Below are 15,938 nucleotides of genomic sequence, written 5' to 3' on the forward strand. Positions count from 1 at the left end.
ATCTTCTGGGGAAAGCTCTGATTCAGACTCTGGCCTTGCTGTGACACGGAGCCCCTGTTCTGATGTGTCAGAGGCTGCGGACCAGGACCATTCGGACAGTGAGGAAGACAAAGAAAAGGCGCTTGTTAGAGCACTTATCACTGCAGTGCGAGAAACCCTCAAACTGGAGGATACGGCGGGGGCATCTACTGAGGTGTCGGTCCCTTTTGGGTCCCACAAGCCGACCTGCACGGCTAAGGTGTTTCCTTACGTAACTTATTTTGATAAGTTTATAGACAAAGACCGCAGAGGGCCTTTTCGGTCCCAAAATGCATAGCTGTCTGTTGCCTCTTTGAGGAGAGTCTCCTCAAAAAATCGACATCTCCCCCAGTTGTGGACCCCCCGGTATACAGGTTTAAACAAGGTAACCACGATTCTGGTAGAGGGGACCCCGTGCCTTTAAGGACTCTGCAGATAGGAGGACAGAGGTGGTGGCCCGGTCCATGTTCACGGTGCTGGAGTCAGCATTGCGGCCAATATTGGCTACGGCCCTGGTGTCAGACACTTGCAGAATGGGCAAAGTTGTTGCACCGTGAGTTGGAGAAGCAACAGGCTTCCCCGGTCTGCGTGGAACTGGTTGACCAGTTGGTGCATGGCCTTAAAGCGGTGGTTCCCCCTTAAAAACAAAATTTTTTTATTCCACTGCCCCCCCACATTCCATCACGATTAATGCTCTTAATATTTTTTTCCTGCTGTACATACCTTGGTACAGCATCTTCACCCGTGCATCCGGGTTGCGAGTCCCGCGGGAGAGGGCGTTCCTCACAGGCTGTTGATTGACGTTTTCCCCAAAAACGAGCTCTCCGCCGCGTCACGGTTGGCGAAAGGATGCGCATCGCCGTTCGGCTCCTTTCGCCAATCGTGACGCGGCTTGCGCGACGGGGGGAGAGCTCGTTTTTGGGCAAAACGTCAATCAACAGCCTGTGAGGAACGCCCACTCCCGCGGGACTCGCAACCCGGATGGACGGGTGAATATGCTGTACCAAGGTATGTACAGCAGGAAAAAAATATTAAGAGCATTAATCGTGATGGAATGTGGGGAAGCAGTGGAATAAAAAATAGTTGTTTTTAAGGGGGAACCACCGCTTTAAGTATGTCTGCGATGCAGCCTTGGATACAGCTTCCTTGCTTTCCAGAGCCTCAGTATCTGCTGTGGTGCTACGTCGCCTGATTTGGCTAAAATGCTGGTCTGTGGACCAAACTTCCAAGAATGCTCTGGCGGATTTGCCCTTCCAGGGAGGGAGGCTATTTGGAGCTTCACTGGACGACATATATTTAGAATGTCACTGGGGATAAGAGCATGCTGCTTCCACATTACAGAAAGGGTAAGGAGCCACGCCGTAGGCCAGGGCCCTCCTTTTCCCGTCAGAAGCTTTTTTCTGGCAGTCTGGGCCCGCAGGTAAGCGTTCCCAGGCCGAAAAAAAGGGCCAGCTGAGGGGCAAAAGCGTCCCTGGGTTCGCAAGCCAAACAAGCCTGCAAAAAAATCTGTGACGGCATTAAGGTTTCCCCCGCCCGACTCTCGGGTGGGGGGGGGGGGGTCGCCTTTGTGAGTTTGCAGCTCGATGGACCTCCCTGCTTTCCGACCGGTGGGTTTGCGATGTGGTTTTAACAGGGTACAAGATGGCGTTTCTTTCTTGTCCACCAAACAGATTTTTTCCCTCCAAACCTTAATCTTCTTCCAGCTCGTCATAATGCACTGTTTGGGGCAGAGCAGGACCTGTGCCACTGCCCGAAACGTTTCAGGAAATCTACTCCAATCTGTTTGTAGTCCCAAAGAAGGACTGGGTCCGTCTGATCCTTGATCACAAGGCCCTCAACACCTTTGTAAAAGCATAAAGGTTCAGGATGGAGTCAGTCTGCTCTGTGGTCGCTGCTCTCCATCCGGAGGATTTTCTGGCATCCTTGAATATCAAGGACGCATATTTGCATGTCCCCATATATGTCAGGCATCAGAAATGTTTGCGCTTTGCAGTCGGGGACGACCACTACCAATTTGTGGCTCTCCCCTTTGTCCTGGCGTCGGCACCAAGGGTTTTCACCGAGGTGCTCGCCCCAATTCTGGCTCTGCTGAGACAGCGAGGAATCGCTATCCTGGGCTACCTGGACAACCACCTTCTCAGACCCGTTTCAGAATTAGAGGAGGATGTGGCGATTGCCAGTCAGATCCTTCAAGAATTTGGTTGGGTACTGAACCTCCAGAAGTCGATGTTTGGTGCAGACTCAGCGCCTGGAATACCTGGGCTTAATTCTGGACTCCTCAGAGGCAAGAGTTTTTCTCCCCTTGGAAAGGTTGCAGACTTTTCAGGCTGTGGTAAAGCTGTTGGCATCCCGCAGGTGGTCGTCGCTGCACTTCTGCATGCGAGTCCTGGGTCTCATAGTGGCCACCTTCGAGGCGGTACCGTATGCTCAATTCCACGCTCGAGTCTTGCAAAGGGAGATCCTGTCCAAATGGGACAAGTCTCCACTGTCTGTCCCTGGATTGTCAAATCCGGTTGAGTCAGCTAGTCAGGGTTTCCCTGGTCTGGTGGCTGAGATCTCCGGCCCTTCTGTCTGGGAAGTCGTGCCTTCACTTTCGCTGGACGGTGATTATGACGGACGCCAGCCTGACCATCAGGGGTGGGTGTTTGGGGCGTACAGTTGACACATGGCCGCTTGATGCAGGAAGAATGCCGCCTGCTGATCAATGTGCCAGAATTTTGGGTGATCAGGCTGTGCCTCTCCACATGGTCACAGAGGCTTCAGGGATGTCCGGTCAGGATCCAGTCGGACAACGCCACGGCGGTGGCATATGTCAACCATCGAGGAGGAACAAGAAGCTCGGCTGCAGCATTGGAGGTTGCTCACATCCTGCGGTGGGCAGAGTGGAGCGTGCCGGCTCTGTCAGCCGTGTACATTCCGGGTGTAGGAAACTGGCAAGCGGACTACCTAAGTCGCCAGATGCTGGACCAAGGAGAATGGTCGCTACACCCGGATATATTTCGGCTACTTTGCCGGAAATTGGGCACGCCAGATGTGGATCTCCTGGGTTCTCGACTCCAATCGGAAGGTATTGAGGTTTGTGGCCAGGTCCAAAGATCCCTGGGCAGATGCGACAGACTCGTTAGTGGCTCCGTGGGGACAGTATCGGCTAATCTATGCCTTTCCCCCGCTGAAACTCCCTCCTCATCTGCTCCACAGAGTGGAGTGGTTTTAATTTTCCCAGATTGGCCTCGGCGTCCCTGGTATGCCGACCTTGTACGCCTGGTGGCGGATGTTCCTTGGCGACTGCCAATGCGAGAGGACCTTCTGTCGCAAGGTCCTATACTTCATCCCGCTTTACAGTCGCTGGCTTTAATGGCATGGCTGTTGAAAGTCAGGTACTAAGGGAACAAGGCCTGTCAGACTCAGTAATTTCCACCATGCTGAGGGTACGGAAGTCATCTTTTCGGAAGATCTATCGTCGCACGTGGAAGGCCTACATCTCTGTGTGAGGAGATGGAGTGGCGTCCACGGGCATATTCGGTTTCCAGGATCCTGCTGTTTTTACAGCGGGGACTGGATCAAAAACTTGCCTTAAGCACCATTAAAGTGAAGTTCCACCCTGAAAATTTATTTTTCCCATGTTTTTTTTTTTATACTTACCAGAAATAGCGGTTGCTATGCAGAAGTCTGTAATCTGCCTCTTCATCGTCCGTGGTAGATCTTCTTCTTCCTCCGTCCTAGTCGCGGTGTCTTCAGGTGAATGGGGCGCGCTGCCTTCTGGGAACTGTGTGTGTATCCCAGAGCAACTGGCTCATTCACAAAGAGCCGCGCGGCTCGCGCATGCACAGTAGGAAACGGGCAGGCAAGGCAAGGCTTCACTGCCTGTTTTCCTTACTGAGGATGGCGGCCCCCGAAGCTGCTAGGATCCAGGGATCGGCCTGAGGGGGGGGGGTGACATCGCGGCAGAGTAGGACAGGTAAGTGTCCTTTATTAAAAGTCAGCAGCTACAGTGTTTGTAGCTGCTGACTTAAAAAAATAAATCGCGGGTGGAACCCCCCTTTAAGGGGCAGATATCAGCCTTGGCTGTCTTCTTTCAACGACCCTTGGCGACTCATTCACTGGTGAGTACGTTTGTGCAAGGGTTTCGACATGTGGCCCCTCTGGTTCGACCACCATTACCTCCATGGGATTTGAATCTGGTGCTCTCGGTACTTCAGAAACCTCTGTTTGAGAACATCAGAGAGATTCCCCTTTTGACACTCGCTCAGAAAGTTGCCTTTCTAGTGGCTATTACATCCGTCGGGAGCGTTTCTGAGTTGGCGGCCTTGCCATGTACGTCCCCACACTTGATCCTCCACAAGGATAAGGCTGTGCTACGCCAGCAGCCTTAGTTTCTTCCGAATTTCACTTAAATGAGGACATTGTGCTTCGGTCCTTATGTCCTCGGCCGTCGCACCCCAAAGAGGTTGCTTTGCATTCCTTGGACGTGGTCCGAGCTCTGCGGGTGTACACATCTGCTACGACTCAGTTTCAGAGGTCGGACTCACTGTTTGTGTCGGTGGCTGGTCTAAAGAAGGGCCTGGCGGTCTCATTGGCCACCATTTCTCGGGGGATCAGACAGAACATGATTCAGGCTTATGCCCTAAAAGGGCGCGCGCCTCCCTTTCCTGTCACAGCACATTCGACCAAGGTAATAGATGCCTCTTGGGCCTTCATACATCAAGCGTCTGTCTCGCAGGTGTGTAAGGCGGCGTCCTGGACGTCCGTTCACACTTTCACTACGTTTTACAAGGTTTATGTGCATTCATCTACTTGCTTTGGCCGCAAAGTTTTGCAGGCGACCAATTTTAAGGTTGGTTTGCTTGCTGTGCCCACCCATCGTTTTTTTTTACACTGCTTGGGGTTGTCACTACTTTCAAGAATAAAGGAGCTGTGTCCGTCCATGAACGAAAGAGAAAATAGGATTTTTGTACTCACCGTAAAATCCTTTTCTCTGAAGTTCATGGATGGACACAGCACCCACCCCTTCTTTTTATGCTTGTGCTGCTTTTTGACGAACTGAGCTGCTAGATGCAGAGTGATGGGGTTATAGCCAGAAGGACCGCCCCCTGGTACTGTTCAGCTTTGCTGTTACATGTTTTTAACTGTTTAACATGTCTGCCTAGTCCTCTCCTGATAGATGGCATATAAATTCTACTGTCACGAATAAAGGAGCTGTGTCCGTCCATGAGCTTCAGAGAAAATGATTTTATGGTGAGTACAAAAATCCAATTTTTTTTTTTTTTTTTTGCACTGTCCCTTTTTTTAAAAATAGTTTTTTTTTTCTTTTTCTGATTGCTTTTATTTCTGTCACAATTAATGTAAACATCCCTTGTGACAGTAATAGGCAGCGACCGGTACTCTTTATGGAGGGATCTGGGGTCCAACCCCCCCCCCCCTCCCCCTGCACTTAAAAACTTAAAAGAGTATTCAATACGCCAAGATCTGTGTTTTTTTAATACTGTGGATTTGATGATGGAAATGTGATGTCGCTTCTGGGTTTACTTCTTTTGGAGACCCGATCAAAGCCGATTTTAGCTTTGTGCGGGTCTCCGGCCAGCCCCCAGATATGCCGGCTCAGGTCTCCCGTTGAGATATTTTACAGTAGCTATAGGTAAACCTTTATTATAGGCTTGACTATAGGTAAAATTCAGAGATGGGGAGTTTAATCCCACTTTCAGCCAATGAGTGTGCTGTAAAGCTGTGAAAATAAGGAGAAAGAGTAATAATGTAAAGGGAAATATTCATCTACAATCTCCAGATAGGTGAACAAATTGATACCATATGCTTACAATCCTTTACCTCCTTCTTTTTTTTTTTTTTTTTTCTTTTAAGGGAAATGAATAAAGTCAACAAATTTGTTGAGGAAAGCAGGGAGAAATTTACTCAGTTGGACTTGCAAGATGTTGATTTTCGGGAAAAGCTCAAACATGCAAAAAGTAAAGTAAAAAAGCTTCAAAAGCAACTTCAAAAGGACAAAGAAAAGGTAGTTTTGTTCTTGGGCCAACCTGTTTACTTAAGTCATTTAAATGCAGATCATTTACCTTTTTTTTTTTTTTTTTTAGGTGGAAGAATTTAAAAGCGTTCCTGCTAACAGTCATAAAATTATTGAAGAGGCTACCAGTAAGAAAGGAACCCTTGAGAAGCTGAAGGAAAAGGAAGAAGAGAAGCTAAAACAAGTTATGGACAGCCTTAAAATAGAAACTCAAGGCTTACAGGAGGAAAAGGAGGTCTGTAACATGAAATACTGGGGAGACTCATTTATCCTTGTGTGAGTGCTAACTATTGTGTTTTTCCAAAGCTGCAAGCCAATCAGTCCTGTCCTTCAAATGATAGTAAGAATTGGAAAGGATCTGATTGGCTTTGAGGAAATGGCAACACTAATTGTCAAACACATTATAAATCTTGACTGCTACAGAAGTGCTTTTTTTTCCCCCTCCCAATTCAGTTGTTATTATTATTATTATTATTATTTAGGTACTTGAATAGCGCGGTCAATTTACGCAGCGCTTTACATATACAATGTACATTCACATCAGTCCCTACTCTCAAGGACCTTACAATTTTAAGGTCCCTAACTCGCATTCATATACTAGTGCCAATTTTAGGCCTTCTGATTTAGATTAGAGATGAGAAATGGTTGGACCACATGGAGGGGGATGAAGTCATTTGAAACAGCACACCATCCAAAACAGACTATAAACTTTTTCTATTTTTTATTTTTATAAAGCACTTCGATACAGGGACACTTTTCAGCTTTCAGCTCTGTCACGCTGTGAATGACAGTAGTGACATTGCAAAGCTGTACCCAAACTAAATTTTGTATAATTTTTGTTCACCAAAATAGAGCTTCCTTTGGGTGGTTTTTAATCGCCACAGTTTTTTTTTTTTTTTTGCTAAATAAATGAGAGCAGACCGAAAACTTTGGGGAAAAATAAAAACATTTCTTTGTTAAAATATGCTGCAAATGATCTTTCTTCATGAAATTGCTTCATTCCTTTTTGTTTTGTGATTAGCTGTGATTGGTCAAAGCTGATTACATGGTACAGATGGGCTATGATTGACCCAGTTTGTACCATGTGATCACACTGACCAATCACAGCTATAAACAAGAGCGACAATAAAAAAAAAAAAAAAAACAATTTCTCTTCCGTTCATGGACAGACACCGCAGCAATTGACCTTAGGGTTATCTACCTTCCTTTCAGGAGATGACTAGGCAGAAAAAACAGCACTTAAAGTGTTAAAACACTTCTCAGTATAGCACCTTCCAGGGGGCGGGTCCCCGGGTACATCCCTCTCTCTGCATCATGCAGCTCCAGTTTTTTTCTGCCTAGCGTGAGGAGAAGACATGGCTCTTCTTATTGGCCCATGTGCTCTGGAGGTTTTTTTTGTTTTTTTCCGCTTTTATTTTATATTTTCCTGCATTTTGGGATCTTCAATCAACTGCCGACTGGGTGACAGGCTGGATCCTAGATCCTTGTAGTCCCCTCATGTTCGGCCATCGAGCATGTACCGGCCTTTAGCTACGCGCTGGGCCGTCCACGGCATGCCCCGTTGCTCCAGGGGTGGCCAGTGAGCTATACGCTCCAGGGCACACACATATGACCGGTCTCTATGGCCGAGTCACAGTGTGCCGGGCCGACAGCCATGCCGCAAGCGGATGTTGGGTCTGTTTGGAATGCCTCCAGCCGGTGGTCGCAGGATGGGTAAGTAGTTTCCCCTTGCCTTGGCATGGTGGTTCGGCTGGTGCATTCCCGGGGAGGTCCGGTCGAGGGTCCGTCCTGCTTTCCTCTCTCCCCCTTCCCCGCATTCTGGGTGGCGGACGTGAGGTGGGGGGTTCGCCTGGGGGGCTCCGTCCTACCTGGGGCTGTGGCTGCTGGGGGGTGCTATATGCCTTTTTGTGATGCTGTGTGTGCGGGGGTGAACCTGCAGGGTCTGGTACTTTTGCCATGTTTTGCTGCTTTATGTCACTACAAGAAGATGGCCGCCTCAGGAAAAAAAAAAAGCGGGAGCTACAAGAAAATGTCCGCCAGCTGCATTAGCATTAAAAACAGCGCGGCTACAAGAAAATGGTGCCGGCTAATCCAAAATGGTCACTGAGGGACGGCACAGCACGGGCAGCGTTTCTAGCTTCTCAGCAGCACTACAGCCTGGTCGGGTGGTGAGTCCTCTGGGGGGTCCCCTGCTCTCTGTTGTGGCCTGGAGGGTGACCTGTGGGTTCTGCCTTGCAATACAAAGGTGGCATTTACAGTGGGTCAGCATGGCGTCCGAACCGGAGTCTTCTACCCCAAGCATGCCAGAGTTGACCCTTAGTGCCCCTGTTCCTGCGGCCTCAGTGGATGCCATGACGGCAGTCCTTGAGGCGTTTGTTGCCAGGATTGAAGCGGCGAGTGGCCAGAAGAAGGGTAAAAAGCGCCCCCTCCCTCTGCCTTCTTCTGGGGATGCTATTGCGTCTGGCCCTGGTTCCGTTGTCAGAAGCTGCAGGCCTAGCCCACACGAACAGTGAGGATGACTCTGCTTCAGGGTCAGCGCATGATAAGGCGTTTGTTGGCGCTCTTATCACTGCGGTGCGCGGGATACTCAAAAACTTGAGGATTCAGTGGAGGCATCAGATATACCGGTACCTTTTTGGGTTCCGCAAGCCGCCCCGCGAAAGTGGTTCCTTGTGTTCCTTATTTGGACAAATTGTTGTACAAGGAATAGGATCGGCCACAGAAAGTTTTTGCTGTTCCAAAATACTTTGCGGTCCGTTACCCACTTCTTTAGGAAATCCTCCTCAAACCGGTATCTCCTCCGTCAGTGGATCCCCCTGTGTCCAGACTGAACAAGGCTACCACGTTGCCTGTGGAAGGGGCTCCAGCTTTTAAGGACCCCGCAGATAGAGCTGAGGCTGTGGCCCGCTCCATGTTCACAGTGGTGGGGTCGGCGGTGAGACCGTTCTTGGCCGCGGCGCTAGTGTCTGCGACACTTACCGAACGGGCAAAGTCCTTGCTGGAGGCGCAGAATGCACCTGAGCTCTGTGTGGAACTGGCCGACCAGTTGGTGCAGGGCCTAAAGTTTGTCTGTGAGTCGGCCCTGGATACACTTCCCTTGCTCTCCAGGGCCTCCGCCTACGCGGTGGTGCTACGCAGCTTAGTGTGGCTGAAGTGTTGGTCTGCGGACCAGTCTTCTAAAAAAGCCTTGGTGGATTTGCCCTTTAAGGGTGAACGGCTTTTTGGGACGTCTCTGGATGACATCATAAAAGATGCCACTGGAGGTGGCAATCTGGAAAGGGTAAGGAGCCTCGCCGTAAGCAAGGGCCCTCCTTTACTACCCCCAAGCGTTTTTTCCTCCCCCGATGCGGTAGGAAAAGGTTTCCAGGGTGCCAAGGCGCCCGCTGAAGAACAAAAGCGCACTTGGTACCGCAAGCCTGCTTCTGCATGAAGGTCTGCCCCCGCCCGTACCTCGAGTGGGGGGCCGGCTTCGCGAATTTGCGGCTCGGTGGAGGTCTCTTCTTTCCGACCGATGGGTTTGCGAAGTAGTTTCCTCGGGGTACAAGATATAGTTTCTCTTGTCCACCAAACAGATTTTTTCCTTCCAACCTCCAGCTTCCTCGAACGCTGGGTGGCCCTGTCAGGGGCTGTTCAGGACATGCTGGTCAGGGGAGTGATTGTACCGGTTCCCTCAGCAGAACGGTTTCAGGGGTTTTACTCCAATCTGTTTGTAGTCCCCAAGAAGGAAGGGATTCCGTCCAATCCTGGACCTCAAGGCCCTCAATTGTTTTGTCAAAGTGCAAAAGTTCAGGATGGAGTCGATTCGCTCGGTAGTGGCGGCACTCCATCAGGGGGATTTTCTGGCATCCTTGGATATCAAGGACGAGTACCTGCATATCCCCATATGCGCAAAACGCCAGAGATTTCTGCGTTTTGCTGTCGGAGGGGACCACTTTCAATTTGTGGCCCTTCCGTCCGGCCTGGCTTTGGCATCACAGTTTTTCACCAAGGTGCTGGCTCCGATTCTGGCCCTGCTGAGGCAGCGCGGGATCCCTATTGTAGGATACCTGGACGACCTTCTTCTGAGAGCTTCCTCAAGCTCAGAGTTAGAGGACGTGTCTATCACCTGTCGGGCCCTCCGAGAATTCAGTTTGGCTATTGAATGTCCAGAAGTCGGTTCTGGTACCGTCTCAGCGGTTGGAATACCTGGGGTTAGTCCTGGATTCCTCAGAGGCGAGGGTTTTTCTCCCGAGGGAAAAATTACAGACGCTACAATCTGCGGTGCAGCGGGTGGTCGTCGCTTCGCTTTTGCATGGGAGTTCTGGGTCTGATGGTGGCCTAGTTGGAGGCAGTTCCGTATGCTCAATTCCACACTCGAGTGTTACAGAAAGAGATTCTGTCACGTTGGGACAAGCTCCCCTCATCTCTGGATTACCAGATTCGGGTGAGTCGCCTGGTCAGGTCCTCCCTAGTGTGGTGGCTGACATCCCCGGTACTTCGGACCGGAAAATAGTTTCTGCCGTGCCATTGGACAGTGGTCACGACAAATTCCAGCCTCTCCGGCTGGGGTGTGGGGTGTCCAGTCAGCCCAGGGGCGCTGGACTCAGGAGACCGGTCAGGATCCAGTCCGGCAACGCCACGGCCGTGGCGTACGTCAATCATCAGGGGGGCACACGGAGCTCGGCCGCAGCGACGGAAGTTGCGCACATTCTCCGGTGGGCCAAAAGATACTTTCCGGCTCTGTCGGCCGTGTACATTCCGGGGGTGCAGAACTGGCAGGCCGACTACCTAAGTCGCCAGACGCTAGACCAAGGAGAATGGTCGCTACACCCGGAAGTGTTTCAGAGTCTGTGCCAAAAATGGGGCACTCCAGACGTGGATCTTCTAGCGTCCCGTCTCAATCGGAAGGTGTTACGGTTCGTGGCCAGGTCAAGAGACCTGTGGGCGGACGCGTCAGACGCGTTGGTGGCGCCATGGGGTCACTATCGCCTAATCTACGCCTTCCCTCCTCTGAAGCTTCTTCCCCGCCTGCTGCGCAGAGTGGAAGCCGAGGGGCTACCAACAATCCTGATCGCCCCGGATTGGCCGCGCCGTCCCTAGAACGCGTACCTGGTGCGTCTGGTAGCAGACGTCCCTTGGCGTCTACCCCTGAGAGAAGATCTTCTGTCGCAGGGTCCTATTTTTCACCCTGCTTTACAGTCGCTGGCTTTAACGGCGTGGCTGTTGAGAGCCAGGTGCTGAAGGACCGAGGCCTGTCAGACTCTGATTTCTACCATGCTACATGCACGGAAGTCTACTTCACAGAAGATTTACCATCGTACGTGGAAGGCCTACATCTCCATGTGTGAGGAGATGAGTTGGCACCCCCGTACATACGTGATGTCCCGGGTTCTGCTGTTCTTACAGCGTGGAGTGGATCAGGCTCTCGCCTTAAGTACAGTTAAGGGTCAGATCTCGGCCTTAGCTGTTTACTTTCAGCGACCATTGGCGGCGCACTCCCTGGTGCGTACGTTTATACAGGGGGTTTGTCATGTGGCCCCTCCTGTGCGTCCTTTACTGCCTCCATGGGACTTGAACTTGGTCCTCTCGGTGCTTCAGAGTCTAAGTTTGAGGATATTCGATAGATTGCCATATTGACTCTGTCCCAGAAGGTGGTTTTTCTGGTGGCGATTACTTCGGTCAGACGGGTTTCTGAACTGGCGGCCTTGTCTTGCAAGGCTCCTTATTTGGTCATCCACAAGGACAAGGTAGTGCTGCGGCTGCGGCCGTCATTCCTTCCAAAGGTTGTTTCGGCTTTTCACATCAATGAGGACATTGTTCTTCCATCTTTATGTCCTCGGCCGAAGAACCTGAATGAAGCCACGTTGCATTCCTTGGACGTGGTTCGAGCCCTACGGGTGTACTTGTCTGCTACGGCTCCGTTTCGGAGGTCAGATTCACTGTTCGTGTTGGTGACTGGTCCTAAGAAGGGTCTGGCGTTCTCATCGGCCACCATTTCTAGGTGGATCTGACAGGTCGTACTTCAGGCCTATGCCCTAAAGGGGCGGGCGCCCCCCTTTCAGCTTACGGCGCATTCGACCTGGGCGATTGGTGCCTCTTGGGCTTTCCGCCATCAAGCGTCTGTTTTACAGGTGTGTAAGGCAGCTACCTGGTCATCAGTCCACACCTTCTCAAAGTTTTACAAGGTGGATGTGAGTGCATCTTCGGATGCCTCTTTTGGCTGCAAGGTTTTACAGGCGGCTGTTTAAGGTGGAGTTCCTCCGTTGAGAAACTCCGGTTTGTTTGGTTTGCTGTTTTTCCCACCCCTCTACATTTTTGACACTGCTTGGGGACGTCCCTAAGGTCAATTGCTGCTGTGTCCGTCCATGAACAGAAGAGAAAATAGGATTTTTGTACTCACCGTAAAATCCATTTCTCTGAGTTCATGGACCAACACAGCACCCTCCTCTCCTTTGTTTGTACTGCTTGTTTCGAACTGGGGCTGCATGATGCAGACAGAGGGATGTACCTGGGGGACCCGCCCCCTGGGAGGTGCTATACTATTGACCTTAGGGTTATCTACCTTCCTTTGAGGAGATGACTAGGCAGAAAAAACAGCACTTCAAGTGTTAAACACTTGAAGTGCTGTTTTTTCTGCCTAGTCATCTCCTCAAAGGAAGGTAGATAATCCTAAGGTCAATTGCTGCTGTGTCCGTCCATGAACTCAGAGAAATGGATTTTACGGTGAGTACAAAAATCCTATTTTTTTTTTTTTTACTTTTTGCTAGATCAACATTTTTTTTTTTTTTTTTTTCTCCTCAGTTTAGGCCGATACGTATTCTTCTACATATTTTTGGTAAAAAAAAAAAAAACGCAATAAGCGTATATCGATTGGTTTGAGTAAAAGTTATAACGTCTACAAAATAGGGGATATAATATGGCATTTTTATTTATTTTTTAGTAATGGCGGCGATCTGCGACTTTTTCTTTCTTTCTTTCTTTCTTTCTTTCTTTTTTTTTTTTTTGTGTGTGACTGCGACATTGCGGCGGACACTTTTGACCCATTTTTGGGACCATTCGCATTTATACAGCAAACGGTGCTATAAAAATGCATTGATTACTGTATAATTTGACTGGCAGGGAAGGGGTTAACACAGGGGACGATCAAGGGGTAAATGCGTATCATAGGTAGTGATTCTAACTGTAGGGGGCGGGGACTCACAAGGGGAGGAGACCGATCTGTGTTCCTCTGTACTGGGAACACATCGGTCTCCTCACCTTTGACAGGACAGCTACATGTATGTGGCCCCGCATATATATATATATATATATATATATATATATATATATATATATATATATATATATATATATATATATATATATATATATATATATATATATATATAGATACATACATACATACATACATACATACATACATACATACATACATACATACATACATACATACACACACACACACACACACACACACACACACACACACACACACACACACACACACACACACACACACACACACACACACACACACACGGGGAGCACCAGTGTGTTGAGACGAGAACACATTTGGATCACCATGTCCAGATTTAATTATGTTTGAATTGGACATTATGATTTAATCATGTTGCTTTGATTCATTAGATTCATTATCAGTGTATTATATTCCACGCACTATAGCACTTTATTTCACCATTGACACATTAGTTTTTCTATTGTACATGTACAATATACGGGAAATGGACTGCGCGTATATATTGACAAGAGAGAAGGGAAAACCTGAGTAGTATGTACTAAGTTTTCCATTGCATTACTATGCCTGACCTTATAAAGCCACATAGCAATGGTAGGAGGATTTAAATCCTTACAACGTGGAGTAATACATGCTTTAGCAGCATTGACCAAGTGGCAAAGGACCTTTTTTTTTTTTTTTAACCCTATATGTCTGAGGTGCCATTTGTGAGCAGTGTAGGAAAAAAGTCTGAAAATGTTGGTGCTATCTTCTGTACCTCATATACAGAGAGAGAGAGATCTCTATCCCCATCCCCTGTAGTTTCAATTATGTACTGTGTGCTAAGAGGTTGTGGAGGAAGAACTGGATGCCCAATCTTTTAATGGGTTTTAGCAGTCAATTTGTCCTTCTGAGCTAGCGTCCTCTGACATAGCTAGGATGCAGCCATGAAATCTTTGCCCTGTTGCATATGAATACCTTTTTAGGCTGGCAATTAGCAGAAAATTAGTGCTTCTTGGATTGAGCTAGGCAATTGAGCATCCTGGCGTGCTCTGTTCTGGCAATTTCTAGGTGTTGCTTGCCACCTTGATAAGCTTCAGTGAGTTAGTAGTTAGCGATGGAGGTGGGAAAGCAGCATTTTGAAATTTGATGCTGCTTTTTCACTTTCATATTGTTGGAATTGTGTTTTAAAGAAAGTGATAAGAACATATTTATGGATGCCATATGTATATCACCCTTAGGGTAAAGAGAGACAACTGATGGAATTAAACAAGAATGTAAATGAAACCCGCTCAAAGATGGACGTGGCCCAGTCTGAACTGGACATTTATTTAAGTCGACATAATACAGCCTTGTCTCAGTGTAACAAAACCAAGGAAGCATTAAACACAGCATCAGCAACATTAAAAGAACGAAAAACTGCAATCAAAGAACTGGAAACCAAACTGCCAAAAGCAGACGAGGACCTTAAGAAGGTATGTAATATAGGAGTAGGGCATTGACAAATGATGCTATATATCTGCCATAGTGGTTAAATGTTTCTTGCTGGTCTTGCACTCTGATTTTTATGTCCAGCATCCTTGTACAATAGTTCTCCCCAAACTGAATAATTCTGTGTGTGGCAATTAGTTTATAACTTTACAATAGGAATTTTATGATATTTGTGTTTGCTTTGTCTTGTAACATTAAAGGGGTTGTAAAGTCTTGTTTAAAAAATAAATAACAAACATGTCATACTTGCCTCCTCTGTGCAAAGGGTTTGCACAGAGTGGCCCCGATCCTCCTTCTTTACCATCACCCTTTGGGTAACTTCTGCTATTGTCTGATGTTTAGCATTGGTTCTGAGCATGCGTGTTTGTGAATGAATGAATGAAAAACTTATATAGCGCAGCACATGCGAACTAAATCGCCTCTGGGCGCTGGTTGTTCCTGTCTCCTTTGATATCAAAAGAGATGAGTTTTGATCTTTCTCCTGAACGCTAAGTGATTTTCCTCCAACCGAATGCTGGTTGGTAAAGCGTTCCATAGTCTGGGACCCTGGACCGCGAATCTTCTTTCTCCTTTGGACTTGTATTTGGCTTTTGGTATTTGGAGCAAATTTTGGTTGGTGGATCGCAGAACGCGATTGGAGTTGTGAGCTTTTATTTTTTCGCATAGATAATGGGGAGCATTCCCATGGATACATCTATGCGTTAGACAGAGTGCTTTGAAAACGATTCTGTCTCTAATTGGCAACCAATGAAGGGCTCTTAGTGAAGGTGAGATTGATTCCCATGTTTTTTTCCCAGTCACTAGTCTGGCGGCCATATTTTGAACGACTTGCAGACGAGCGATTTGGTACTTTGGGAGTCCGAGGTAAAGGGCATTTGCATAATCCAATCTGGAGTTTACAATTGCTCCCACCACGGCCGCTATGTCTTCTTTCGGAATGAAAGGAGTGAGTTTACGTAGTAGGCGCAGCAGATGGTGAGATCCGCTGACTACTGACCCTATTTGTGCATCCATTGTCATGTACTTTGGATTTAAGTCTGGTGGACTTGTGTACACACGATCGGATGATCCGACGTAACACATTTGTTGTTGGAAAGTTTGAGAGCATGCACAGCGAACATTTGTCCGTGGAAATTCCGACAACAATTGTCCTATGGAGCATATAGACAGTCGGATTGTCCGATAAAACACGTCTGTCGG

General features: G+C 48.3%; 1 protein-coding gene across 1 annotated transcript in view; it reads left to right on the forward strand.

The window, feature by feature from the left end:
- SMC4 (structural maintenance of chromosomes 4) overlaps positions 1-15,938 on the forward strand; it is an 86,782-nt gene that overhangs the window by 38,415 nt on the left and 32,429 nt on the right. The window contains exons 9-11 of the mRNA XM_040349273.1: positions 5,875-6,025; positions 6,105-6,269; positions 14,489-14,722. Of these exons, the coding sequence (XP_040205207.1) occupies positions 5,875-6,025; positions 6,105-6,269; positions 14,489-14,722 (550 nt within the window). The remainder of the gene's footprint in view (positions 1-5,874; positions 6,026-6,104; positions 6,270-14,488; positions 14,723-15,938) is intronic.

This window comes from Rana temporaria, chromosome 4 (assembly GCF_905171775.1).
Source record: "Rana temporaria chromosome 4, aRanTem1.1, whole genome shotgun sequence".
Lineage (NCBI taxonomy): Eukaryota > Metazoa > Chordata > Amphibia > Anura > Ranidae > Rana > Rana temporaria.